The sequence below is a fragment of the Triticum aestivum genome, chromosome 6B (genome assembly GCF_018294505.1).
Source record: "Triticum aestivum cultivar Chinese Spring chromosome 6B, IWGSC CS RefSeq v2.1, whole genome shotgun sequence".
Lineage (NCBI taxonomy): Eukaryota > Viridiplantae > Streptophyta > Magnoliopsida > Poales > Poaceae > Triticum > Triticum aestivum.
This window is the reverse complement of record NC_057810.1, coordinates 691,582,929-691,610,324: the sequence shown is the minus strand read 5'-3', so window position 1 is coordinate 691,610,324 and position 27,396 is coordinate 691,582,929. Positions and strand designations below refer to the sequence as shown.

Here is a 27,396-nt window from a genome sequence, read left to right as displayed (position 1 = left end):
CATAATTACCCAACTAGCATGACTCTAACATCACCACCTTTATATCTCAAAAAAATTATAAAGCATCAAATTGATCATAGTATTTAATGCACTTTCTATGATAGTTTTTATTATACCCAACTTGGATGCTCATCATTCTAGGACCAAATTTATAACCATAGCAAATACCATGTTATTCTAAAAGACTCTAAAAATAATATAAGTGAAGCATGAGAGATCAACAATTTTTTCAAAATAAAGCCACGCCATGCTCTAGAAAATATAAGTGAAGCACATAGAGCAAAACTATCTAGCTCAAAAGATATAAGTGAAGCACATAGAGTATTCTAATAAATTCTAAATCATGTGGGTCTCTCCCAAAATGTGTGTACAGAAAGGATGATTTTGGTAAACAAAAAAGCAAAGACTCATATCATACAATACGCTCCAAGCAAAACACATATCATGTGGCGAATAAAAATATAGCTCCAAGTAAAGTTATCGATAGACAAAGACGAAAGAGGGGATGCCTTCGGCGCATCCCCAAGCTTAGGCTTTTGGTTGTACTTGAATATCTTGGGGTGCCATGGGCATCCCCAAGCTTAGGCTTTTGCCACTCCTTATTCCACAATCCATCAAATCTTTACCCAAAACTTGAAAACTTCACGACCCAAAACTCAACAGGAAATCCCATAAGCTCTGTTAGTGCAAGAAAGAAAAACCACAACATAAGGTATTGTAATGAACTCATTATTTATTTATTTTGGTGTTAAACCTACTGTATTCCAACTTCTCTATGGTTCATACCCCCCCCCCCCCGATACTAGCCATAGATTCATCAAAATAAGCAAACAACACACGAAAAACAGAATCTGTCAAAAACAGAACAGTCTGTAGTAATCTGTAACTTTAGAATACTTCTCGAACCTTAAAAATCCTACCAAAATAATAATTCCTAGGTAATTTTTCTGTTGATCTACATCAAAAAGAATCAACTCAAAAGCACGTTTCTGTGATTTATTGAATTGTTTCTCGTGAACACAAAGTTTCTGCTTTTCAGCAGAATCAAATTAACTTTCACCCAAGATGATCCTATAGGTTCTACTTGGCACAAACACTAACTAAAACATAAAACTACATATAACCAGAGGCTAGATTAATTATTTATTACTAAACAGGAACAAAAATCAAAGAACAAAAATAAAATTGGGTTGCCTCCCAACAAGCGCTATTGTTTAACGCCCCTAGCTAGGCATAAAAGCGAGAATAGATTTAAGAATTGCCATATTTGGCATTTATCTTTTTAATGGAGTTATGCTCCGCTCCAGGAGGCTCCTTGTGTTTCCCTTCATGCTCGGAGGTCTTTTGATCTAAAGCATCCAACCGCTTATTGCAAAGTGTAATCAAATTATTCATGCGGTTGATATTCCCACCAATATTTTTAAGAGGTTGAACAATTTTTTGCAATTCACATAATTTCTCTAGAATTTGGGTTCCTTCTTGAGTAAAGGGTGATCCTTTTTGTAGGGGAAGTACTCCTACTATCCCCTCTATAATTTCATAAGCGAAACTAGGATCAATTTCAACAAAACTCCCTTTGGCGGCAAAATCAAGGAGTTGTCTATGGGATAAGGTTAACCCGACATAAAAATTACAAAGTAAAATCTTGAAATATCCTTCTATATTGCAACTACGATAAGATTCTAGCATCCTAAACCAAGCATCTTTTAAATTTTCTCGTTGTCTTTGCTTGAAGTGAAGGACTCCAAAGTCGGGAGACAAAGGGATAAAGACCGAGCTGGCCATGACAACGAGCAAACATAAGGCGAGCGAAAAAGGAGAGACGAACGGAAAAGAGAGGGCGAATAAAATGGCAGGGGTGAAGTGGGGCAGAGGAAAACGAGAGGCAAAGTCAAATAATGTAATGCGAGGGAGGTGAGTTTGTGATGGGTACTTGGTATGTCTTGACTTGAGCGAAGACGTCCCCGACAACGGTGCCAGAAATCCTTCTTGCTACCTCTTGAGCATGCGTTGGATTTTCCCTTGAAGAGGAAAGGGTGATGCAGCAAAGTAGCATAAGTATTTCCCTCAGTTTTTGATAACCAAGCTATCAATCCGGTAGGAGACTCCTCAAAAGTGCCACGCACCTATACAAACAAGCAAGAACCTCACAACAAACGCGATAAAGGGGTTGTCAATCCCTTCACGGTAACTTGCGAAAGTGAGATCTGATAGAGATAATAAGATAAGATAAATATTTTTGGTATTTTTATGATATAGATTGGAAAATAAAAGATGCAAATAAAACTAGATGGAAAACTTGTAGGATAAAGGATAGACCCGGGGGCCATAGGTTTCACTAGTGGCTTCTCTCAAGGTAGCATAAATATTACGGTGGGCGAACAAATTACTGTCGAGCAATTGATAGAAAAGTGCATAGTTATTAGAATATCTAGGCATGATCATGTATATAGGCATCACGTCCGCAACAAGTAGACCGACTCCTGCCTACATCTACTACTATTACACCACACATCGACCGACTCCTGCCTGCATCTAGAGTATTAAGTTCATAAGAACAGAGTGACGCTTTAAGCAAGATGACATGATGTAGAGGGATAAACTCAAGCAATATGATATAGACCCCATCTTTTTATCCTTGATGGCAACAATACAATACGTGCCTTGCTGCCCCTGCTGTCACTAGGAAAGGACACCGCAAGATTGAACCCAAAGCTAAGCACTTCTCCCATTGCAAGAAAGATCAATCTAGTAGGCCAAACCAAACTGATAATTCGAAGACTTGCAAAGATAACCAATCATACATAAAAGAATTCAGATGAGATTCAATTATTTCTCATAGATAAACTTGATCATAAATCCACAATTCATCGGATCTCGATAAACACACCGCAAAAAGAGTTATATCGAATAGATCTCCAAGAAGATCAAGGAGAACTTTGTATTGAGATTCAAAGAGAGAGAAGAAGCCATCTAGCTAATAACTATGGACCCGAAGGTCTGTGGTAAACTACTCACAACTCATTGGAGAGGCCTTGAAGATGATGTAGAGGCCCTCCGTGGTCGATTCCCCCTCCAGCGGAGCGCCGGCAAAAGCTACAAGATAGGATCTCGCGGATACAGAAGGTTGCGTTGGTGGAAATAGTTTTTCGTGGTGCTCCCGAATGTTTTCGGGGTCCATGGATATATATAGGAGGAAGAAGTATGTCGGTTCACGCTCGAGGGGCCCATGAGGGTGGGGGGCGCGCCCACCCCCTTAGGTCGCGCCGGGCACCATCGTGGTCGCCTCGTTCGCTTCTTGACGTCCACTCCAAGTGTCCTGGATTGCGCTTGTTCCAAAAAGATCGCTTGTGAAGGTTTCATTCCGTTTGGACTCCGTTTGATATTCCTTTGCTTTGAAACACTGAAATAGGCAAAAAACAACAATTCGGGTTGGGCCTCTGGTTAGTAGGTTAGTCCCAAAAATGATATAAAAGTGTAGAGTAAAGCCCATAAACATAAAAAACGGGTAATATAATAGCATGGAACAATAAAAATTATAGGTACGTTGGAGACGTATCAAGCATCAACAAGCTTAATTCTTGGTCGTCCTCGAGTAGGTAAATGATAAAAATAGAATTTTCGATGTGGAATGCTACCTAGCATAATTCTCAATGTGATTTTATTTATTGTGGCATGATTTTTCAGATCCAAATGATTCAAGATAAAAGCTTATAAAACATAAAATAGTAATACTTGAAGCATACTAACAAATAATCATGTCTTATCAAAATAGCATAGCCAAAGAAAGCTTATCCCTACAAAATCATATTGTTAGGTCATGCTTCATTTTCATCACACAAAATACTCCCTTCATGCACAATCCCGGTTTCAGCCAAGCAATTCGTTCATACTTTTTAACAGCTTCAGCTTTTTCAACTCTTACGCAATACATGAGCGCAAGCCATGGACACAACACTATATGTGGTATATGGTGGTGGTTATGAAGACAAAAAGGGAGAAGATAGTCTCACATCAACTAGGCATATCAACGGGCTAGGGAGATGCCCATTAATAGATATCAATGTGAGTGAGTAGGGATTTCCATGCAAAGGATGCACTAGAGTTATAAATATATGAAAGCTCAACAAAAGAAACTAAGTGGGCATGCATCCAACTTGCTTGCTCACGAAGACCTAGGGCGTTTTGAGGAGGCCCGTCATTGGAATATACAAGCCAAGTTCTATAATGAAATATTCTCACTAGTATATGAAAGTGACAACATAGGAGAGTCTTTATCAAGAAGATCATGGTGCTACTTTGAAGCACAAGTGTGGAAAAAAAAGATAGTAGCATTGTCCCTTCTCTCTTTTCTATCATTTCATATTTTTATTTTTTTATTTGGTGGGCTTCTTTGGCCTGTTTTTTTGTATGGGCTTCTTTGGCCTCTTTTATTTTTATAAAGTCTGAAGTCTCATCCCGACTCGTGGGGGAATCATAGTCTTCATCATCCTTTCCTCACTTGGGACAATGCTCTAATAATGAATATCATCACACTTTTATTGATTTACAACTCAAGGATTACAACTCAATACTTAGAACAAAATATGACTCTATGTGAATGCCTCCGGCGGTGTACCGGGATATGCAATGAATCAAGAGTGACATGTATGAAAAAATTATGACGGTGGCTTTGCCACAAATACGATGTCAACTACATGATCATGCAAAGATCAATATGACAATGATGGAGCGTGTCATAATAAACGAAACGATTGAAAGTTGCATGGCAATATATCTTAGAATGGCTATGGAAATGCCATAATAGGTAGGTATGGTGGCTATTTTGAGGAAGGTAAATAATGGGTGCATGATAGCGCCGAAGGTTGCGCGGCATAATAAAGGCTAGCAAAGTGGAAGGGTAAGTGTGCGTATATCCATGGACTCACATTAGTCATAAAGAACATATATACTTATTGCAAAAGTCTACTTGCTCTCGAAGCAAATTACTACTGCGCATGCTCCTAGGGGAAGGGTTGGTAGGAGTTAACCATCGCGCGATCCCGACCTCCTCTCATAAGGAACGCAATTAAAAGAGCACCCCATGCAACAAATTTGTCACACAAGACTTGCCAACTTTAACACAAGTATTTCTCAATTTCATAATTACCCAACTAGCATGACTCTAACATCACCACCTTTATATCTCAAAACAATTATCAAGCATCAAATTGATCATAGTATTTAATGCACTTTCTATGATAGTTTTTATTATACCCAACTTGGATGCTCATCATTCTAGGACCAAATTTATAACCATAGCAAATACCATGCTGTTCTAAAAGAGTATCAAGTTACTAATGATGATGATCATGAACCTTTAGATCAAGTTACTACTGAACCTCGTAGGTCAACCAGAGCACGATCCACACCAGAGTGGTACTGCAATCTTGTTCTGGAAGTCGTGTTACTTGACCATGACGAACCTACGCACTGTGAAGAAGCTATGATGAGCCCAGAATCCGATAAATGTCTCGAGGCCATGAAATATGAGATAGGATCCATGTATGAGAACAAATTGTGGACTTTGGTGGATTTGCCCAATGATTGGCGACCCATAGAGAATAAATGGATCTTCAAGAAGAAGACTGACGCTGATGGTAATGTTCTGTCTATAAAGCTTGCTACCTCTTGAGCATGCGTTGGTTTTTCCCTTGAAGAGGAAAGGGTGATGCAGCAAAGTAGCGTAAGTATTTCCCTCAGTTTTGAGAACCAAGGTATCAATCCAGTAGGAGACTACACTCCAAGTACCTCGTACCTACACAAACAAACAAGAACCTCGCAACCAACGCGATAAAGGGGTTGTCAATCCCTTCAAGGCCACTTGCGAAAGTGAGATATGATAGAGATAATAAGATAAGATAAATATTTTTGGTATTTATATGATATAGATTGAAAAGTAAAGATTGCAAAATAAAGTAGATCGAAAACATATATGATGGAAAATAGACCCGAGGGCCATAGGTTTCACTAGTGGCTTCTCTCAAGATAGCATAAGTATTACGGTGGGTGAACAAATTACTGTCGAGCAATTGATAGAAAAGTGCATAGTTATGAGAATATCTAGGCATGATCATGTATATAGGCATCACGTCCGTGATTAGTAGACCGACTCCTGCTTGCATCTACTACTATTACTCCACACATCGACCGCTATCCAGCATGCATCTAGAGTATTAAGTTCATAAGAACAGAGTAACACATTAGGCAAGATAACATGATATAGAAGGATAAACTCAAGCAATACGATATAAACACCATCTTTTTTATCCTTGATGGCAACAATACAATACGTGCCTTGCTGCCCCTGCTATCACTGGGAAAGGACACCACAAGATTGAACCCAAACCTAGACACTTCTCCCATTGCAAGAAAGATCAATCTAGTAGGCCAAACCAAACTAATAATTCGAAGAGACTTGCAAAGATAACCAACCATACATAAAAGAATTCAGAGGAGATTAAAATTTTTCTCATAGATAAACTTGATCATAAACCCACAATTCATCGAATCTCGACAAACACGCCGCAAAAAGAGTTAATCAAATTGATCTCCAAGAAGATCAAGGAGAACTTTGTATTGAGATTCAAAGAGAGAGAAGAAGCCATCTAGCTAATAACTATGGACCAGAAGGTCTGTGGTAAACTACTCACAACTCATCAGAGAGGCTTTGGCGTTGATGTAGAAGCCCTCCGTGATCGATTCCCCCTCCGGCGAAGCGCCGGAAAAGGCTCCAAGATGGGATCTCATGGGTACAGAAGGTTGCAGCGGTGGGAATTGTGTTTCGTGGTGCTCCTGGATGTTTTTGGGGTACGTAGATATATATAGGCAAAGGAGGTCGGTCAGGGGAGCCACGAGGGGCCCATGAGGGTGGGGCACGTGCCCACCCCCCTAGGGCGGACCCTCCTGTCTCGTGGCCGCCTCGGCTGCTTCTTGACGTCCACTCCAAGTCTCCTGGATTGCGTTTATTCCAAAAAGATCGCTCCCGAAGGTTTCATTCCGTTTGGACTCCGTTTGATATTCCTTTTCTATGAAACAATAAAATAGGCAAAAAAAACAACAATTTGGGCTGGGACTCCGGTTAATAGGTTAGTCCCAAAAATGATATAAAAGTGTTTAGTAAAGCCCATAAACATCCAAAACAGGTAATATAATAGCATGGAACAATAAAAAATTATAGATACGTTGGAGACGTATCAATACTCGACTTGTCACAAAAGGTTTTCGAAAAGTTCAAGGAGTTGACTACGATGATACTTTCTCACCCGTAGTGATACTTAAGTCTGTCCGAATCATGTTAGCAATTGCCGCATTTTATGTAACACCCCAAAAATTTAACCAGGTTTTTGTTATTAAAATTTTGCCAAGAGTTTAAAATTTTTGTCTGCAAGAATATCCCTGTTGATTTCAAAACTTTTATTTTAATATTAAGGAGTTTTTCCCAAGTGGATCCTTCCAAAACATATTGGACTTATTTTCCCTCTCATTTAAAAACATCTTTCAATCAGGAGATTTATTTATTAAATTATTTCACTCTGAGCTTTATTCCTTAAAATGACTTTCTTTAAGTTTTGGAGCTCTTTTTGAACTGCAACCATTTGATATATTATTCTTAAAATCCAACCAAAATTTGGAGATATCATGTGATGTCTCTAAATCACTTTTGTGCAATAATATATTTCATTCATTGGATATTTTGAGCTCTACACCAAGTTTTCAAATCTGGTCCAGTGGGCAATTTTACACTACAACCTATTTAAATATTTCTCTAAAACTTCTACCAAAATTAGGGGAGGTCAGTAGGAGCCTATTATTCCACTTTGTGCAAAAACCTATTTATGTTCTTTGAAAAAATTGAGTGAATCAACCTCTTTTTCATTCTGGTCCAGCCTTGTGATTTCTACTACAACCCTATTTAATTTTGCTCCAAAGATCTTGTGTTTTCTCCTACTTGTAGACAGCCCTACCAAACCCCTAAATCCAGGAGCATGCACCCATTGGATTAATTTTGGTTCATGAAATAATGTCATTTATTTCCTGTCCAGAATTGTAGTTTTGCAAAACTTGCACTAACAAGTTTGTGCTTTTCACAAACTAACCTCACCACTCTCTCTTGCATCTAAGGAGACACTGATCTGGAGTTTTTGACCACTCCAAGACTTGCCTAAGTGCCCTTGGCATTTTGTCAAACACCTTATGGGCATGATCTGTTTTGGCATGAATTTTTGGTTTGCACTGTGAACCTGATCCCCTGACCAAACCAGCTTGTCCACTGATCCCCTTGCAAGCCCAAACCTAGACCTGCTAACCCCCAGCTCCAACCGAGCCACCTAGCATGCCATGGCATTTCGCTGAGCATCTGGTGGGCGTGCGCTGGGCGCGCCCAGAGCGCGCAAATTGCAGCCGTGCACATGAGCCGCCGCGTCGCGCCCCTGTCTTGGCCCACACGGCAGGACCTCGCCACGCACTCCCTGCCTCGCCACAACACGACAGCCCGCCCTGGAGCCCTACAGCGCCACCGCCAGAGCACTTTTGGCGGCACGTCGGCGTCGGCGGTGCGCCTCTGCCACGGGCAGCGCCGCCCAAGCCTCTCCCGCTTGCCACCTGGCCCCTGGAGCAGTGCGAGCTCATCCGCAAGCGTGTCTGCTAGCCCTCGTCGCTGCCACGTCGCCCTAGCTACAGAGAGGCGGTTCGCCGGAGAGCTTATCCACGGCCGCCGCGGAACCACCTTGCCTCGCCTATTTAAGGACGCCCCGAAACCTTCCGAGCACGCAGGCGACTCTTAAGCCATCCCCTAGGACCCCTTGGGGCAGCCAATCGACCCGGGGAGGTCATCTTCCCCACCTCCGGCAGCAGCGACCGCCGCCATGGCCCCAGCTCTTCCAGCGCCACCAGGGCCTCTCCCTCCCATTTCTCTTCACCAAGAACACCTCCTTCCTTCCAGGAACCCAACCCCCTACTTGATTTTGATCGGGAGCCATCGCCGCCACAAAACCACTTCGCCACCAAAGCCTCCTCCGCCGCGAAGCTCGCCGCCGGCAACTCCCTCCGTCCCCACCGGCCTGGCGACCACCGGAAGGACCACCCTGGAGTGGCGGATCCATCCCCGCCCTCGGGGCCCCGCGAGGAGCCGCCAGTCGCCGGCGACGATCACCGGAGCTCCGCCTCCGCTCGGGACAGAGAAAGAAGGGGGAAAAAGAAATAGGCAAACCTGACTAGTGGGCCCCCGGGACCCACTGTCAGTGTCTCACCGCGCCGTCCACGTGTTTAAGTGAAGGCATAATCCACCCCAGTACGTTTCTCCCGCTTCGAAAGCGTATTCCATTCTGAAACGTTTTTCTTTTTCTATTTTATTCAAAATCAGATTTGACCAAAACTTTGACTGGTTATATCTTTTTAAATACAACTCCAAATGAAATGATTCTTTTTCCTACCTCTCTCAAATTTCACCTAGTTTATTTTAAGATTTATTTGAAAAAAATTCAGAACAACTTTTGGTGCTGTTTTATTTTGTGTGTTAATTCTTTTATATTGCTAAAATAGGATTTTTGAAGAGAGGAGAAATGTTTCAAGTTTTGGAGTGCACCCTGCCTTTCCACACATTGAAGGCAAGCATTCTGAACCCCGGCATAATATTTTTGTGTGTTCGATGACACGTTCATAACATCACCTCACTTTGGAGAAAACTTGTTATTTCATGTGATATGATCATATGCATGGGTGCATGTTATTGATTTCCATGCTGTGGGAAATGGACACACTTGTGATGATAATCACCCTCATGTGCCTTGCATGCATACTGGCAGGAACCCGGGAAAACCTCTGCCTTGGGTAGGCATGAGTTTGTCGCCGGTCTCCGTCGGGACGGTTATGTCTGGTATGGCATGGCAAGGTGATATGAGCGGTGACTCTATTGATTGAAATATATTCGTCATGCTAATCATGCAGGGAATACTTAAACCTCATGAGTCGACCGTAGATCGAGTCTTGTGCCAGTAACCCCCATACTTGTTTCGTACTACCACTCGTCTCTACAACAAGTAGAGTACGGCTCAGTAAGTTGTCAACCTCTTTCTAGCACACACCGTACAGAGAGGTCATGGTGGAAGATACCGGTTGTAGCTGGTAGGCAGGCCACCTGGTCCGGGGGCATGGGTGTTTCCGGTTGGGACCGAGAGGGGAGGCCACCCCTTAGAGCGCGCGATATAAATTTGATCCCATGCTACGCGAGGTTGTAGCCTCCCCACTTAGAGTTTGCTTAACATGTGTCGTGGGTGATTCCAGACACGTGTGAGATAAGCTGGTGTGTGCAAGTTAGGTGTGTTTTCAACAAAAAGACCATAGACGTAATTAGTCCCGATGGACTAAAGAAATCCGTTATTCATGGGTAAAGAGTACACCCTCTGCAGAGATTAAATCTAATCGAATAGCCGTGTCCATGGTTAAGGATTACAGTCTGGGATGGGTCAAGTGTCGGTCTTAGTGTCGGTCTTCGGAGGTGAAACTGTTAACCATAACTGAAACTAATACCTGTGACTTGTGATAATTATGATTATTATTATTGTTGACTAACCCGTGATATTATTGTTATTATTGAGTATCTCTGGGATGGTTCTACCTCCGGGATATTCACTATGATTGTTTATTTTAAAGCCCTTTATGTGGTGTCGCTCAGACGCCCGACTGTGGCATTTCTTTTAAAGCCCTTTATGTGGTGTCGCCCGGACGCCCGACTGTGGCATTTCTTTTAAAGCCCTTATGTGGTGTCGCTAAGACGCCCGACTGTGGCTTTGCTTATTTTTTATTTCCTAAATTTTAATACTACTATGTTATTGCAATTTTATAAATAACTTGCTTGCACGCATCAGAGATTTATTTATCTTTTGTGACTGACGTCGTGAGCATAAAATATTTTCAGCACATTATTGTTATATTATACATGTATTCATAATGTTTGCGAGTACATTCAAAGTACTCACTGGCTTGTCCCTGGCTATTGTCTTGGCCAGATTTTCTTGCACGAAGAGGAGCGACGCGATGACAGCCCCGGAACCTAAGTAATGGAGATAGCAGCCTCGCGAAGATAGGAGTTAACCTGGTCAGCTGTTCCCGTGGGAAATGGAGTCCCATAGACACTGATGTTTCACAACCCGCTTCCGCCATCAAGCACTAGAAACCATTTGTTGTACTCACAGGCCAGAATGGCCTTGTACTACATATTTTGTTTTCTGCTTGGAATTTCTGTATCAAGTTGGAGCCTCATCAGCTAACAGTAATCCTGGGGCTGATGAGCACGACGGTCTTTTCTGGAAATTTATTACCCGGAAAACCGGTCGTGACATTTTACGATTATGAAATCTGGCAAATGGACGTCAAAACTGCATTCCTTCATGGATTTCTTAAAGAAGAGTTGTATATGATGCAACCCGAAGGTTTTGTCGATCGTAAAGGTGCTAACAAAGTGTGCAAGCTCCAGCGATCCATTTATGGACTGGTGCAAGCATCTCGGAGTTGGAATATACGCTTTGATGAGGTGATCAAAGCATATGGTTTTATACAGACTTTTGGAGAAGCTTGTATTTACAAAAAAATGAGTGGGAGCTCTGTAGCATTTCTAATCTTATACGTGGATGACATATTGTTGATTGGAAATGATGTAGAATTTCTGGATAGCATAAAAGGATACTTTAATAAAAGTTTTGAATGAAAGACCTCGGTGAAGCTGCTTATATATTGGGCATCAAGATCTATAGATATATATCAAGACGCTTAATAGGACTTTCACAAAGCACATACCTTGACAAAGTTTTGAAGAAGTTCAAAATGGATCAGTCAAAGAAAGGGTTCTTGCCTGTGTTACAAGGTGTGAAGTTGAGTCAGAATCAATGCCCGACCATTGTAGAAATATAGAGAGAAAATAAAAGTCATTCCCTATATGCCTCAGCCATAGGTTCTATCATGTATGTTATGTTGTGTACCAGACCTGATGTGTGCCTTGCTATAAGTTTAGCAGGGAGGTACCATAGTAATCCAGGAGTGGATCACTGGACAGCGGTCAAGAAATTACATCCTGAAGTACCTAAAAGGGACTAAGGATATGTTTGTCGTTTATGGAGGTGACAAAGAGCTCGTCGTAAATGGTTACGTCGATGCTAGCTTTGACACTGATCCGGATGACTCTAAGTCACAAACCAGATACGTATTTTTACTGAATGGTGGAGCTGTCAGTTGGTGCAGATCCAAGCAAAGCGTCATGGCGGGATCTACGTGTGAAGCGGAGTACATAGCTGCTTCGGAAGCAGCAAATGAAGGAGTCTGGATGAAGGAGTTCATATCCGATCTAGGTGTAATACCTAGTGCGTCGGGTCCAATGAAAATCTTTTATGACAATACTGGAACAATTGCCTTGGCAAAGGAATCCAGATTCCACAAAAAGACAAAACGCATCAAGAGATGCTTCAACTCCATCCGTGATCTAGTCAAGGAGGGAGACATAGAGATTTGCAAAATACATATGGATCTGAATGTAGCAGACCCTTTGACTAGGCCTCTTCCATGATCAAAACATGATCACCACCAAGACTCCATGGGTGTTAGAATCATTACAATGTAATCTAGATTATTGACTCTAGTGCAAGTGGTGGACTAAAGGAAATATGCCCTAGAGGCAATAATAAAGTTGTTATTTTATATTTCCTTATTTCATGATAAATGTTATTATTCATGCTAGAATTGTATTAACCGGAAACCTAATGCATGTGTGGATACATAGACAAAACACCGTGTCCCTAGTATGCCTCTACTTGACTAGCTCGTTAATCAAAGATGGTTAAGTTTCCTAGCCATAGACATGTGTTGTCATTTGATGAACAAGATCACATCATTAGGAGAATGATGTGATGTACAAGACCCATCCATTAGCTTAGCATAATGATCATTCAGTTTTCTTGCTACTGCTTTCTTCATGTCAAATACATATTCCTCCGACTATGAGATTATGCAACTCCCGGATACCGGAGGAATGCTTTGTGCGCTATCAAACGTCACAACGTAACTGGGTGATTATAAAGATGCTCTACAGGTATGTCCGAAGGTGTTTGTTGGGTTGGCATAGATCGAGATTAGGATTTGTCACTCCGAGTATCGGAGAGGTATATCTGGGCCCTCTCAGTAATGCACATCATAAGAAGCCTTGCAAGCAAAGTGACTAATGAGTTAGTTGCAGGATGATGCATTACAGAACGAGTAAAGAGACTTGCCGGTAACGAGATTGAACTAGGTATGAAGATACCGTTGATTGAATCTCGGGCAACTACATACCGATGACAAAGGGAATACCGTATGTTGTCATAACGGTTCGACCGATAAAGATCTTCGTAGAATATGTGGGAGCCAATGTGAGCATCCAGGTTCCGTTATTGGTTATTGACCAGACAGGTGTCTCGGTCATGTCTACATAGTTCTCGAACCCGAAGGGTCCGCACGCTTAACATTCGATGACGATGTTGTATTATATGAGTTATGTGATTTGGTGACCGAATGTTGTTCGGAGTCCTGGATGAGATCACAGACATGACGAGGAGTCTCAGAATGGTCGAGAGGTAAAGATTGATATATAGGATGATAGTATTCGGACACCGGAAGTGTTCCGGAGTGTATAGGGTATATATCGGAGTACCGGGGGGTGGTTACCGGAACCCCCCGGGGGGAATAATGGGCCATATGGGCCATAGGAGGGGAGCACACCAGCCCAGAACGGGTGGCATGCCCCCTTATGGTAGGAGGCCGAATAGAAGAAGGAGGTGGGGGTTCGGCCCCCCTTTCCTTCATCCTTCCCTATTCCCTCTTTTCCCTCTTCTGGTAAAAGGAAAGGAGGGGGGATTGGACTAGGGAGCCCAAGTAGGATTCCTCCTACTTGGGCGCCCCAAGCCTGTCTCTCTTCCCCTCCCACCTACATATACATGGGGAGGGGCGCCTAGAACACACACCAACGATTGTTAGCCGTGTGCGGCGCCCCCTCCACAGTTTACGCCTCCGGTCATATTCACATAGTGCTTAGGCGAAGCCCTGCACGGATAACTTCACCGTCACCACTCTGTCATGCTAACGGAACTCTTCTACTTCCTCGACACTCTGCTAGATCAAGAGTTCGAGGGACGTCATTGAGCTGAACATGTGCAGAACTCGGAGGTGCCGTACGTTCGGTACTTGATCGGTCGGAACGAGAAGAAGTTCGACTACATCAACCGCGTTGGCAAACGCTTCCGCTTTCGGTCTATGAGGGTATGTGGACACACTCTCCCCTCTCGTTGTTATGCATCTCCTAGATAGATGTTGCATGAGCATAGGATTGTTTTTGAAATTGCATGCTACATTTCCCAACATCATGTGCATAGGAGGTGAGCAGAGAAACACACACCTGCACACGTCGGCTGGCTAAAAAGCAAAGTGAGCAGGCATGGGCGAGCATATGTATAAGCATCTCTTTAGTCCCGGTTGGTGGCTAGAACCAGGACAAAAGCCTGCTCTTTAGTGCCGGTTCCAGCCACCAACCGGGACTAAAGGGCAGCGCGAGGAGCGAGGCCCTTTGGTCCCGGTTCGTGTCTGGAACTGAGACCAAAGGGGTCAGACGAACCGGGACCAATGGCCCCTGAGGCCCGGCCGGCGCCCTGGCCTCACGAAACGGGACTGATGCACCCATTGCTCCCATTTCGTAGGAGAACCGGGATTAATGCCCTTTTCTGACCTGAACCAAAACCATGTTTTCTACTAGTGGGACAAGGTTGCCGCCACTGGACACCGCTCAGATACATCAAACTCCCCCATATTTTCACCCTACTCTCTAGGGTGTTCGATGAAAACAGGCAGAGAAATTTAATGGGTTCTTTTATCTACCACCACTTATTGACGCCTCCGTTCAAACAAAACTGTGGAAAAAGGCGAACGATAGGCGCCAGTCAACCGACCCAATTTTCGGCCGGTCGCCATGTGTGTGTCCGGTCTATCCATGAACAACAGTTTGATTAAGAGTGTTATCTTCATTCCCCTCCAACTCTCACACGTATAGGACGAAAAAAGGAAAATTTCGACAAACGCCCCATCACCTAGCACATCTCATCGGAGGGAAAAAGCACCTACTGGCATCGGCGACGACTGCCGCCCGCGTCGCAGCACCGCTGAAAGGAAAAAAACATCCACATGATTATGGCCGCCGTCTCTTTTTGTTGCTTCCTCATCAGAGGTTGCAACACCAACGACCGCGGTTCCGCATCAATCGTGTGGCCGACTGTAGCACCTTGTCACCTGCTGGTCGCCGGCCTTCAACTCCATCCGCCACCAATCACAACACCTGTCGTCTCCGATTGTAGCTCCTACCGCAGACATGTATGTGAAAAAAGTGTAGGCATCCCAACATACATTTGAAAAGCAAGCCTACTCCCATCATGTATGAAAAAAAGTAGGCATTCCAGCATATATTTAAAAAATCTTAATTATGTATTTGAAAAATATTTAACCTATATAACAAAAGGTTTCCAATGTCCACGAAAAATGAACAACATGTATGAGAAAAATGTTGACATCAAAATATATACTTGAAAAAAAGTTAATCATGTATTTTGAAAATATTAAATGTGTATAAAAATGTCCCTGATGTATACAAAGCATGTACAATGTGTATGAAAAAGGTAGACATTGAATCATAAATTTATAAATAATGTATTTAAGAAATGTTAAACGTGTATAAAAGTGTTCCTTATGTGTAAGAAAATTCTCAATGTGTACGGAAAAAGTAGACATGAAAGCATATATTCTAAAAAAATTAATAATAATGTATTTTGGAAATTTTAAACATGTAAAAATGTGTTTGAGATGTATATAAATAATTTATAACGTGTATGAAAAATAGACATCAAAACTTATAATAAAAACATGTATCTAGATATTTTAAACATGTATAGGCAATGTTTCTTCTGTATACTAAAAATGTACACCATGTGTTAGAAAAATACGCATGAGTTGAAAAAATGGAAAATGAGAAAATATAAAAAGAAAAGTAAAATATAAAACAACAAAAGAAACCAAGAAAAAACAAAACAAAAATGCACGTAATAAGAAAGAAAAGATAAAAACATAAGAAGAACAAAAACTAAAAGTACAATCCAATGCGGGGATGGAGCTTTTGCCTCACAACAGACGAGAAATAGTTAATAACTAAGTGTTATCCTTGCAGGGCTCCCACAAGGATCATTGTTGTGGCCTCGAGGAACATAGTTGCTTCCTTGAGTTGTACTTCCTGAAAGGAAGAAAAATCTAAGCATATGTTTTTTTGGTGGTAACACAGATTTGCTTTCGCGAGAAGCATAATTATGTTTATTTGTGTTTCCATAAGAAACACAAATTTGCTTCCGTGAGGAGCACAACTGTGCTTCTCAAAAATGAAAAAAAAATCATGCTTCCATGAGAAGCATGTATTTGATTATCATGAAAGAATATATATGCTTCCACGAGAGGTACATTTAGTTTATAAAAAAAGTAACAAAAGTTTAAACTCACAACCGTGCTTTTGGTCTTTGTTTTTATTTTTCCTATTTTCTTTTTCTTTTTGCTTTGCTGGTATTCAGTTTTCGTTTATTTTTAGTTTTTTGTGAAGTAAAAGTTTGTTGAAACCTATTAGTATGGGATCTCGATGCAAGGCTTAAGGAAAAATATATTTTAAATAAACAACTCAATTAAAATGAAAAACCCTTATGTTACGATAACGCACATGCAGCACGTCATTTGTCAGCGTTTGAGAAGCTTGTTTTTCTGAGACAATCTCGCGAAGCTTTTATTAAACCGTCACAATGTTTACAGGGACGAACGGAAGATCTCCGGGCTGGCCTAACCAAACATGGCAGCCAACCCCTAGAGAAAGTGCATGCTTCGCTAAATTGTGAGCCTCATAATTTGAGCTCCTAAATTCATGGCTAAACTTACAAAAATCAAAAAACGATGAGTGATCTATTATTTCATGTATGATTGCTCCATACCGAGATGCATTCTCCTTCGTAATATCCTCAACCACCACTTTGCAGTCAGACGCCACATGGATCCTCCGCAGGTATAAATCATCTGATAAAGCAAGGGCTTCTCGAATGGCCAATGCTTCCAAAGTCTCCGGTTCTAAAACATGTCTGAACACTAGGGATGAGGCTCCCAGGAACGACCCATCAGCGCTCCTGCTTATCGCACCTACAGCTCCATATCTTCTGTGTTGGGGTACTGCAGCATCCACGTTTACTTTTGCACTGTCCGCTACCGGCGGTTGCCAGATAGTCGATCTAACGGCCTTTGTTGCCGCCGGCTTCGACGATACTGTATTCAACACTTGAAGCTCAGCCAGGTAATGCATGATGAACCCATGTATCGATAATGGTGACTGGAATATGGCCTCGTGGATTGCTTTCCTCCTCGCCCCCCAAATTGCCCATAACGTGACAACAAGCCGAACAAAATCTTCCTTACTTAGTATATCATGTAGCACAAATAACCAGTCCTTTGGGCTCTCCTCTTGGCGATCAACAAGATGTTGCACCAGATGTTCAGGGGCCGGCGCCCATACACTGCTGGACATCGGACATGTTAGTAACGCATGCTTCCATGTGTCTCTCGCCCCGCAGAGATTGCATGTATCTTCTGTCGACATATGGCGATGCATAAGCAACTCACCGCATGGCATAGACTGTCTAGCTAACCTCCATACGAACATCTTGAGCTTTGAAGGTACTTGGATGTGCCAGATGCTGCTCCAATTCTTGCTTTCATGCTGAACAAATGACGATCCTTCCGTTTCATGCAGCCATGCCTCTCGATTGATTTTTGTTCTCAAAATCATACGGTATGCCGAGCCAACACTGAAAATACCACGTCGTTCCTCGTGCCATGCCCAGAAGTCTGAAACTGTACGCGTACACAGTGGTATCTTTAGGATTTCCTCAGAGTCAAAGGGAGTGAAAATAGACCGAACTAGTCCTTCATTCCAGGACGCAGTAGATGCACTGATGAGTTGCGCTACTCTAGTAGGAGGATGCTGCACCAGAGAAGTTATAGGTCTTTTGAAGCTCTCCTTCGGTATCCAGTTGTGTTCCCAAATGTCTGTGGTTTCTCCGTCTCCAATCCTCCTGATCAAGCCTTGTTCCAAAATGTCCTGGCCATCCAAAATGGCCCTCCAAATCTGCAATGGATGAGACCCCACCTCTGCGTCTAGCAATGAACAGTCTAGAAAGTAAACTGATTTTAGGATCCTGGAGCTTAATGAGGATTCCGAAACCATTGTGCGCCAAGCCTGCCGTGCAAGAAGTGCTAGGTTAAAAATCTCCATGTCTCTGAGTCCGAGGCCCCCCATATATTTCGGTCTCGTCATCACATCCCATGACACCCAACTGGGCTTCCTTCTGCCCTGCTTACTCCCCCACCAGAATTGCCTTATGATCGATGTGATGTTCTCGCAAAGCCCCCGCGGCAACCGGAAGCATGCCATGGAATAAACAGGTATCGCTTGTGCCACAACCTTAATCAAAACTTCTTTGCCCGCCGAGGACAGCAGCTTCCCCATCCAACCTTTGATCTTTTCCCATATTCTATCTCTCAGGTATTTAAAAGTTCCATTCTTTGACTGACCCACATCAGTTGGCATTTCCAGATACCGTTCAGACAAGGACTCGTTTTGGACCTGTAAAGAATTCTTCACCTTTGTTCTGGTGGGACCCGGACACCCCTTACTGAAAAATATGGAGGATTTATCATGGTTTATCCTTTGCCCCGAAGCATCACAATATTTCTCTAGCAGGTTTGACACTGCAACTGCTCCCTCTACACTCGCCTTGAAAAGCAACAGGTTTTCATCTGCAAATAGAAGGTGGTTAATGGTTGGAGCCGCGGGGGCCACCTTGATACCTGCTAGTGATGACTGAGAACTGGATTTCAGGAGGCACGAAAGGCCTTCTGCTGCAATCAAGAATAAGTAGGGGGAGATTGGGTCTCCCTGCCGGATTCCTCTGGTAGGTTTGAAAGGATCAAGCTTCTCACCATTGAAAAGAACTGAAAAAGAGACCGATGAAACCATAGCCATGACTGTGTTTATCCACTGTTCTGCAAAACCAAGTTTAGTCATGATAGCTCTCAAGTATGTCCACTCTAGCCTATCATAGGCCTTCATCATATCCAACTTCAGTGCACAAAAACTGTTTGACTTCGCCCTGGACCGCTTCATAAAATGCAAACATTCATACGCACAAATGATGTTATCCGTAATTTGCCTCCCTGGCACAAATGCAGACTGCTCCTCCGAAATAGTATCAGGTAATATGATCTTCAACCTATTGGCTACCACGTTGGATGCGATTTTTTACAATACATTGCAAAGACTAATAGGTCGAAACTGAGACAAAGCAGTAGGATTTGTTACCTTCGGAATAAGAACCAACACTGTATCATTGATGCATTCAGGACTTTCTTCCCCACGGACTATGCTTAGGACAACCTTGGTAACCTCTTCACCACATACATCCCAATGTCGCTGATAAAAGTGTGCGGGAAAGCCATCCGGGCCCGGCGCCTTGGTAGGAAACATTTGAAACAAAGCATTTTTTACCTCTTCATTTGTGTATGGAGCACAAAGTGATGCGTTCATCTCCTCCGTCACCTTCCGCGGGACCTACTCCAGCACTTCTTCCATGTTACTAACACCCTCCGTAGTATACAGATTTCGGTAGAACATGTTTGCCATGTCCCGGAGTTCGGCCGGATCCGAGACAACAGCACCCAGAGAGTTTTGTAAGGCTTTCACCATGTTTTTCTTCCTGCGGAGGCTCGCGCGAAGGTGAAAGAATTTGGTATTCTTGTCTCCCTCCGAAAGCCACTCGACCCTTGCCCGTTGTCTCCACATGATCTCCTCTCTGTGATACATCTCGATCAGTTGCTCGTTGATCTTTAGTTCTACATGAGAAGGTCCCGCTCTCAGTGGGTCGCCCCTGAGCTCCTCCAGCATTTGCTTTAGCCTCTTAATTTCCTTCCTAACACTTCCGAAAGTGTCCTTGCTCCATCTGGTCTGCCCGCCTGCAAGGCTCCGCAGCTTGTCACGCATCTGTTCCACGCTACTGCATGGTGGTTCCCTAGCCCATCCTTCTGACAAGATCGTTTTGAGCCCCTCATGTGTCTCCCACATTAGCTCGTATTTGAAAGGTCTCTCCCCTCTTTCAGATGTCCTGTTTCCATAGTCAAGCAAGATAGGAGAGTGGTCTGATGTGGCACACGTAAGGTGTGATACTGATGCCAAAGGGAACCTCGCTAGCCATTCCGCATTCGCCATTGCTCTGTCTAGATGACACCGTGTGTAGGTACCCCCCACCACCTTTTTTTCAAAAGTCCAAAAATTACCCTTATAGCCTAAGTCCAGCAGCATGCAAACATCCGTAGCGTCCCTGAAGGCCTAGATTTGAGCGTTACTACGCTGTCCAACCCCCTCATGTTCGTTCGGACGTAAAACTTCGTTGAAATCGCCTATACAGAGCCAAGGAAGAGTACTCAAAGTACTAATGTTTTTCAAAACCTGCCAAGTTTGGTGCCCAAGGTGTGTTTGAGCCTCACCGTACACACAAGTCATCCGCCATATTTCCTGTTCTTCTTCCTCTACAGACACATCTAAATGATAGTCAGAATAGCCAAGAATCTCCACTTTTATTGAATCATTCCAAAACAGTCCAATACCACCGCTTCTACCACGGCTATCAACAGCATATGATTTATCATAACCAAGAGTACTAGCTAAAGCTTCTACCCTAGCTCCTTCGATTTGTGTCTCAACTATACACAGTAGGGTAGGGGCAAACTGCCTCGCGAAGTTGCGAAGCTCAGGAACTGTCGCGGCGTTGCCCGCGCCACGACAGTTCCAACATAAGGTACTCATTGGCCTCGGCGGCGCCCCTCGAGGCCCGCCAATATTATGTCACCCTTGCCTTGTACTCCAGTCTTGTCCACGTTGCTCTTGCCATCATCTTTCTGCATCTTTGTCCTCTTGGGCTCCTGCTTACTATTCGGGCTAGGAGGGACAGCGGGAGCTGGGAGAGCCAACGTAGCTTGCTGTCCATTGCTTGTGGTTACATGATTCCCTGCCGGCATCACACTCTTCCCCACTGCTAGATCTGCCACCCTCTTTCTGTTATTCTCAGCCTCCTTCATCACAACATCATTGTCGTCGTCTAGATCCTCCTCAGAACCATTATCACCATGGTAAGGCTGGTACTGAGCGCTCCTTCCTTGGCCGTCTGATCGACCACCCCTTCGGCCTCCTCTCCGGCCTCGTCCCTCACCCGGACCCCGGCCAGTACGCAAAAACCAGCCTGCCCTCAGATCCTTAAAGACTAAAGCTGAAGGAGGGTGTATCCCATTGCCATGCTCCTTGTATTGGTGGCCAAGCATCCCGCAGACCGCACACCAATCCGGGAGCTTTTCATATCTGACCCTGTAAATCTGCCTATTGCCATCACGAATCATGGATACATCATTCTTGAGAGGTTTAGAGACATAGACCCTCACCCAAACACGATGAAAATTACCCTTAAAATCTTGTGACTGTGGCTCCGTGAACAGCACCTCTCCAAGCTTAGCGCCATGTGACAGCACCAGGTAAGCATATAGCTGTGGTACATCATGGATTTGAGCCCATATCTTTATGGTGTCTAGCTGAACTGTGAACGGCTTCGTGATCCCATCATAAGGCTTGATGATCACCGCATCACCCCTGAAGTGCCAAGGTCCATCACGCATGACTCTCTCCCAATCCCCTAAGCACGAGAATTGGATGGTATACAGATTATCCTCCAGAGGCTTGAAATTCGCCTCCTGCGCCAGATCCCACGCTGATCTCATATTCTTGAAAAACCAGTATTGGCTATACGTCTTCTCGGAGTGCACCCTTGCAAGGGCGATCCATCTGGCTGCTTCCGGCAGCACCTCCTTCTCATCAATGATCACATCGTCGAGGTCTTCTTCTCGAAGCCCCAATTCCCTCATCATCTTTTCCACATCATCTGTCCCCGATGAGCCTGCGGCCATCGCATCCTGAGCCGCGCTCGAAGACATCTTCTCTGGAACCCTAACCGGATTGAGACAAAAACCGAGCCTTGCAGCAGCAGCCCCAACCCCCCGATCTCCCCCCGCCTCGCGCAAAGCCCAGGAGAAGATCCTGATGCGATCGCAAAGTGCGGCGGCCGGTGATCGGGGCGGGGAAATCAAGATCTTGACGGCGGCGACTATAGTCGCCCCGGGAGGACTAAAACCCTAACGAGAGGGAAAAAAACAACAGGGATTTAATCGGTGGCGACTATAGTCGCCCCGAGAAGCTTGTGAATGAACTTTAACTGATTTCGGCGAAAGGCGCAGCTGGCCCAGGCAAACCAGGATCACAGCCCACTAACTAGCTTGCGCCCTGCTGGGCCCAGACAAGCAGCCCACGAACTAAACTGACTCGAGAGGAGGAGCCTGCTGAGCAACCAAACCCCTTCCCGGTCGCCGCCGTTCGTCGCCGCCGCCACTTGTCCAGGAGAGTGCCCAGGCGACCCCGCATCGCCACTCGCCCAGGAAGTGTTGCTGCTCGCCCAGGAGGTTTGCCGCCTGCCCATCCGGCCTTCCGCTGCCTCCGGCGTCCCGCCTCCGCACGGTATCCCCCCTCAGCCCCTCTGACCTTTCCCAAATCCTAATTCCCTCTTGCACTACTTGATGCCTCGCTGACTTGAATGATTTTTCCCTTTCAATAGATTAGTTCAAATGTTCAACATTATTGATGGTTAGCTCCTGTAGTATAGAGTTTATTAGTTCAATGTAGAAACCCTTTTCGTAAAAAATAATAATTTTAATTTTAGTAATCTTTGTTCCTGTGAGAGGAGGATCTTGACTTTTGGTATGCCTTAAAACTGGGGTAATCTTTGGGGGCGATTTTTTGCCCTTAGTTTTTTGGCCTGGGAGTCCGACGGCGAGCAGGAGGCGGCGGCCACTCCGACGCTGGGAGACTCCACGGCAGGACGGCTGAAGGGCTGCCAGGAGCTCTCGCTGGAGGGCGACATGCGAGAGATGGCCAAGACGGCCGTCTGGAGCGTCAGCTCCAGCAAACCCGGCAATGGCGCCGCCTCCCTACGCGATGACAGCCTCGACACCTACTGGCAGTGAGCGCCCTCTTCCCCTGCATCGAAATCTCTCCCTCTTTGTTTCTCAGGGAATCACTGTATCTGTTTTGGGTGTATTGTCAGGTCGGACGGTGCGCACCCGCACTTGCTCAACATCCAGTTCCAGAAGAAGGTGCAGCGGCAGCTTGTTGTGCTGTACGTGGATTTCAAGTTGGACGAGAGCTACACGCCGAGCAAGATCTCCATCCGGGCCGGCGACGGCTTCCACAATCTCAAGGTGACCCCCTCCGGCTACTCCGCGATATATCGTTTCGAGAATGTTCAGGGCCTTCTGCGGTGGCTAGTGATAGCACACATGTATCTCTGAAGTCTAAGTCATGATCTGTGCTCGATGGTGAGAGCTGTGGCGAAAATTGTTGCTTGATAATAAAAGTAATCTTGGCGCACTAAACGTTTGCAATTCAATAAAGTTCTTTGTATTGAAATAAAATTATTTTTAGCAGCAAACAGGAAAACAACATGATATTGTGGGGAAAATCAGGCAAGCAGTAAATTGTCATGAAAGAACAAAAGCGCCATTTCAGCTCAGACAGTGTTTACCTTAAGATATGCATGCGTTCATTCACTAGTTATGGTTCAGTTTAGAACTCAAATATGCATGCCTAAACGGCTTTAGCCAGTGGCCACTAAAATTTTATGTTCTTCAGAACTTCATGGAGTATTCATATTTGTTACCTTTATATTACCTGAGCAGCACTAGCTTTCCTGCTATGTCCAAACTGTTGAGCAAGTGTGAAAAAAGATGAGCAGTGTCGGCCTTTCAGCTGGTAGTTTCACTGCTACATTTGCTATTTTTTCTCTTTTGTTTATTTGTGGCAGTCAGTATGTGGATTGTTGCCACAGCTGTGGCACATCACAGTTTTGTGTGTCATGGTGCACCTTTCACAAATATATCATTTGGCATGCTTGCCGGTGACTTGCCAACCACAAAAGGTAGTGCCGTGTTCGCACAAACATACTTGTCTTTAGCTGAACCTAATGTCCTTCGGTTTTTGGAATGCACCAAGTCTTATTGCCCATAACTAACCAGGTTCCAGTATTTTACAGGCATGTTTTCCAACCATGTACATTTTTGTTCACAAATTTTGACAGCTAACTAGTACTTTGTAAATTCAATTGAACTATATAAGAAATAAAGCGGATTTTGCACGCCTGGATGGGGGGGCACTATATTTGAGATATGTTTTGCCTACTTCAAAATGCACTATGTTTAAAAAAAAATCATGCACGTCCATCAGGTTCTAACATGTCCAAATGAAAGTTTTGGTACGGAAGCATGACTTAATGTGTCCTGAGTAAAAATAAAAAACTGCTGCAGCTTGAATAGTCTGATGTCTTAGGATTATTACACTACCTTATTGTTGCACCATATTCTGACGTATCATAGGATTACATTTACAGTAATATTCTGCAATGATTTTGCATTGCGTGTAGTTGTCCATTGGGCACTCAACTGATCCTTGGAAATTCAAATTTACAGTGCCAGTATTATCTTGATCTCAAATGATGAACCATTATATATACCATGCTTCCAGGAAATTAAAACGGTGGAACTTTCAAAGCCAGTAGGATGGGTTCATATATCATTATCTGGCACTGATCCCCGGTACGATTTTGTAACTTAAACCCTATGATGCCTTTATTTTCCTTCCTCTAGCATTGACATTTCAGAAGGTATAGCTCACACTACCATCTGATGACATAATATGCATTTCTCTTTTTGGAATTTCCATGATGATAAAATTCTGTTTTGACATCTTGGATGTCACAAATTTTCAGCATACTGCCTGTGCATGCCACTGCTTTGCATAATTTTCCTTAGGCTTTGACAAACTTAGGTACTCTGTCGAAGTGTCAAGTATATCAGACACTGCAGCTAACTCATTTCAGTCAGATAATATCCCATTAGCTTGCCATGAGGCATATAATTTGCCCACTGAGTATACTCTAGAAATATACAAGGTTTTCGGAACTAATTTATAAGTGACACTATTTGGATCCCACTGCTTATGTGTATGGCCTTTGCAGGCAGTTGCATACTTTAATTCTCTTTCTTGGCATGTTAGAGTACGTTTTTTCGTTCAGCAACCCCATTTGATTGGGGTGAACAGTGAGGCATCCTCTCATGAATAATACCATGTTCCGTACAAATTAAATTGAACTCATTCGAGAAGTACTCTCCACCATGATCAGTCCAAACTTATTTGATTTTCTTTTCAAGTTAATTTTCAGCTTCAGCCTTATAAATTTTAGAGTAGTGTAGACTGTCATCTTTAGTAGTAGCAAACTAGCAAAATATAAGTTAGAGTGCCCCAAAAAATATATTGTTGGATTCTTGTTTGAAAGAAGTTTCTCATGATACTATTTTTAAGGTACCTATAACTTATGTTTTGCTAGTTAAATCTAAGGTTAAAATTCGATCCAAAATAGGAGGGACTAATAAACCTGGACAGAGAAAGTACTGTGTAAGCTCTACAATAATTGATTGAGGGATATGTGTATACCGATACAAGGCCGGGGTCAGCCCTCTTGTTTTTCTGAAGAAAGGAAAACACTACAAGCAAACTAGTGGTCAAAATTGTATCTTGAAGTTCCTGTAGGAGTATCTAAAATGTCACTTATACTAGTACTAATGCATGAATATCTAAAATGTCAGCCTCTATTACTAATTAATATATTCCGTCGATGTGTCAAGTATATCGGACGCTGCAGCTCACTCATTTCAGTCTAATAATAATATCTCATTAATTAGCTTGCCATGAGGCATATAATTTGCCCATGAGTATATACTCTAGAAATACACAAGGTTTTCAGAACTAATTTACGAGTGGCACTATTTGGATCCCACTGCTAAAGCGTATGGCCTTTGCAGGCAGGTGCATTCTTTATAATTCTCTTTCTTGGCATGTTTGTGCAGAGAAACATTCGTTCATACATTTATGCTCCAAATTGCGGTGTTGGCCAATCACCTGAACGGGAGGGACACTCATGTCCGACAAATCAAGATATACGGGCCACGACCATAAGCAGCCAACCAACCATCTTTTTGCATTCCGTAACACATACAAAAGAGAATATATGGTCAACTATTTCTACATTTTCTTTGATGAAAAAGATTAAATCCAAGCACCGCCAGTTTAGATATAAAAATGGTACTTAGACATTTTATGTGCGAATAACAGACAGTTTATACACACTAATGACCCACTTAGGTCTCGTGGTTTTTACTCAGGCCCTGTTTGTTATCTTGTGTTTCAGGAACCCCGTTCCCCACCAGCCTTTCATCCTCATTTCCAGGGAATGCATAATGTATTCCACCGTCAGGTGAGACTGAGATTCCGTGAACCCTCGCCACCTCATGTCACTTGGGAGGGATCATCCACGGTCAAGGTGCAGACCTTGATTGTGGCCTGCGCGCTTTTGTAAGAACGCCGACATGGACTAAGTAGCCGATGAAGTGTTCAGCCTATGTTATTGTGGATCGAGTTGCCGCTGAAGCATCATCATGGTGTCTCTCTGAACATCTACCATGTAGCTTTTTCTTTTTTTGAGACAAATCTACCATGTAGCTGATCTTGTATTACATTCCATCAGTGGAGAAGAAGTTTTTTTCTATCTTTTTTTTAAGAAGATGTTTTTTCCATTCCATTGTGGACCAGAAGGGCCAGTTCTTTTGCTAGCTTTTTTGGGCCTCCAGAATAAGCTGCCCCCTAGCCAGCTTATTCTAGAAGCCCAACCAAAATTTTCTTTTTAGAAGCCTACTAGTCAAGTCTTAACTACTAGGCTTCTAAAAAAAATAAATTTGTTTGGGCTTATAGAATAAGCTAGGTAGCGGCAGCTTATTCTAGAAGCCACCAAACGAACTGGCCGAAGAAGTTTTTTGTAGCTGATCTTGTAGCTGAAGTTTTTTTTTTATCTTTGAGGGTATAACATTAGACCTGGGTCACAACCCACTGGCTTGCTCCGTGCTGGGCCAAGACAGGCAGCCCAAACCCCTTCCCGGTTGCCGCCGTTCGTCCAGCGTCCAAGATTGTCGCCATCGCCGCCACTCGTCCAGGAGGGCAGTGACTCCGCTGCTCGTCTAGGAGGCCCGGCGACCCCGCATCGCCACTCGCCGAGAAGTGTTGCTGCTCGT

General features: G+C 43.6%; 1 protein-coding gene across 1 annotated transcript; it reads left to right on the top strand.

Moving 5' to 3' along the window:
* The first annotated feature begins 22,267 nt into the window (after positions 1-22,267).
* On the top strand, positions 22,268-26,912 carry LOC123139642 (anaphase-promoting complex subunit 10). Its single transcript, XM_044559386.1, has 7 exons — positions 22,268-22,336; positions 22,521-22,738; positions 23,028-23,240; positions 23,325-23,478; positions 24,797-24,867; positions 26,179-26,283; positions 26,520-26,912. The coding sequence occupies exons 1-7, from the start codon at positions 22,268-22,270 to the stop codon at positions 26,587-26,589; spliced, it is 900 nt and encodes a 299-aa protein (XP_044415321.1). The 3' UTR covers positions 26,590-26,912.
* The last annotated feature ends 484 nt before the right edge of the window (positions 26,913-27,396 follow it).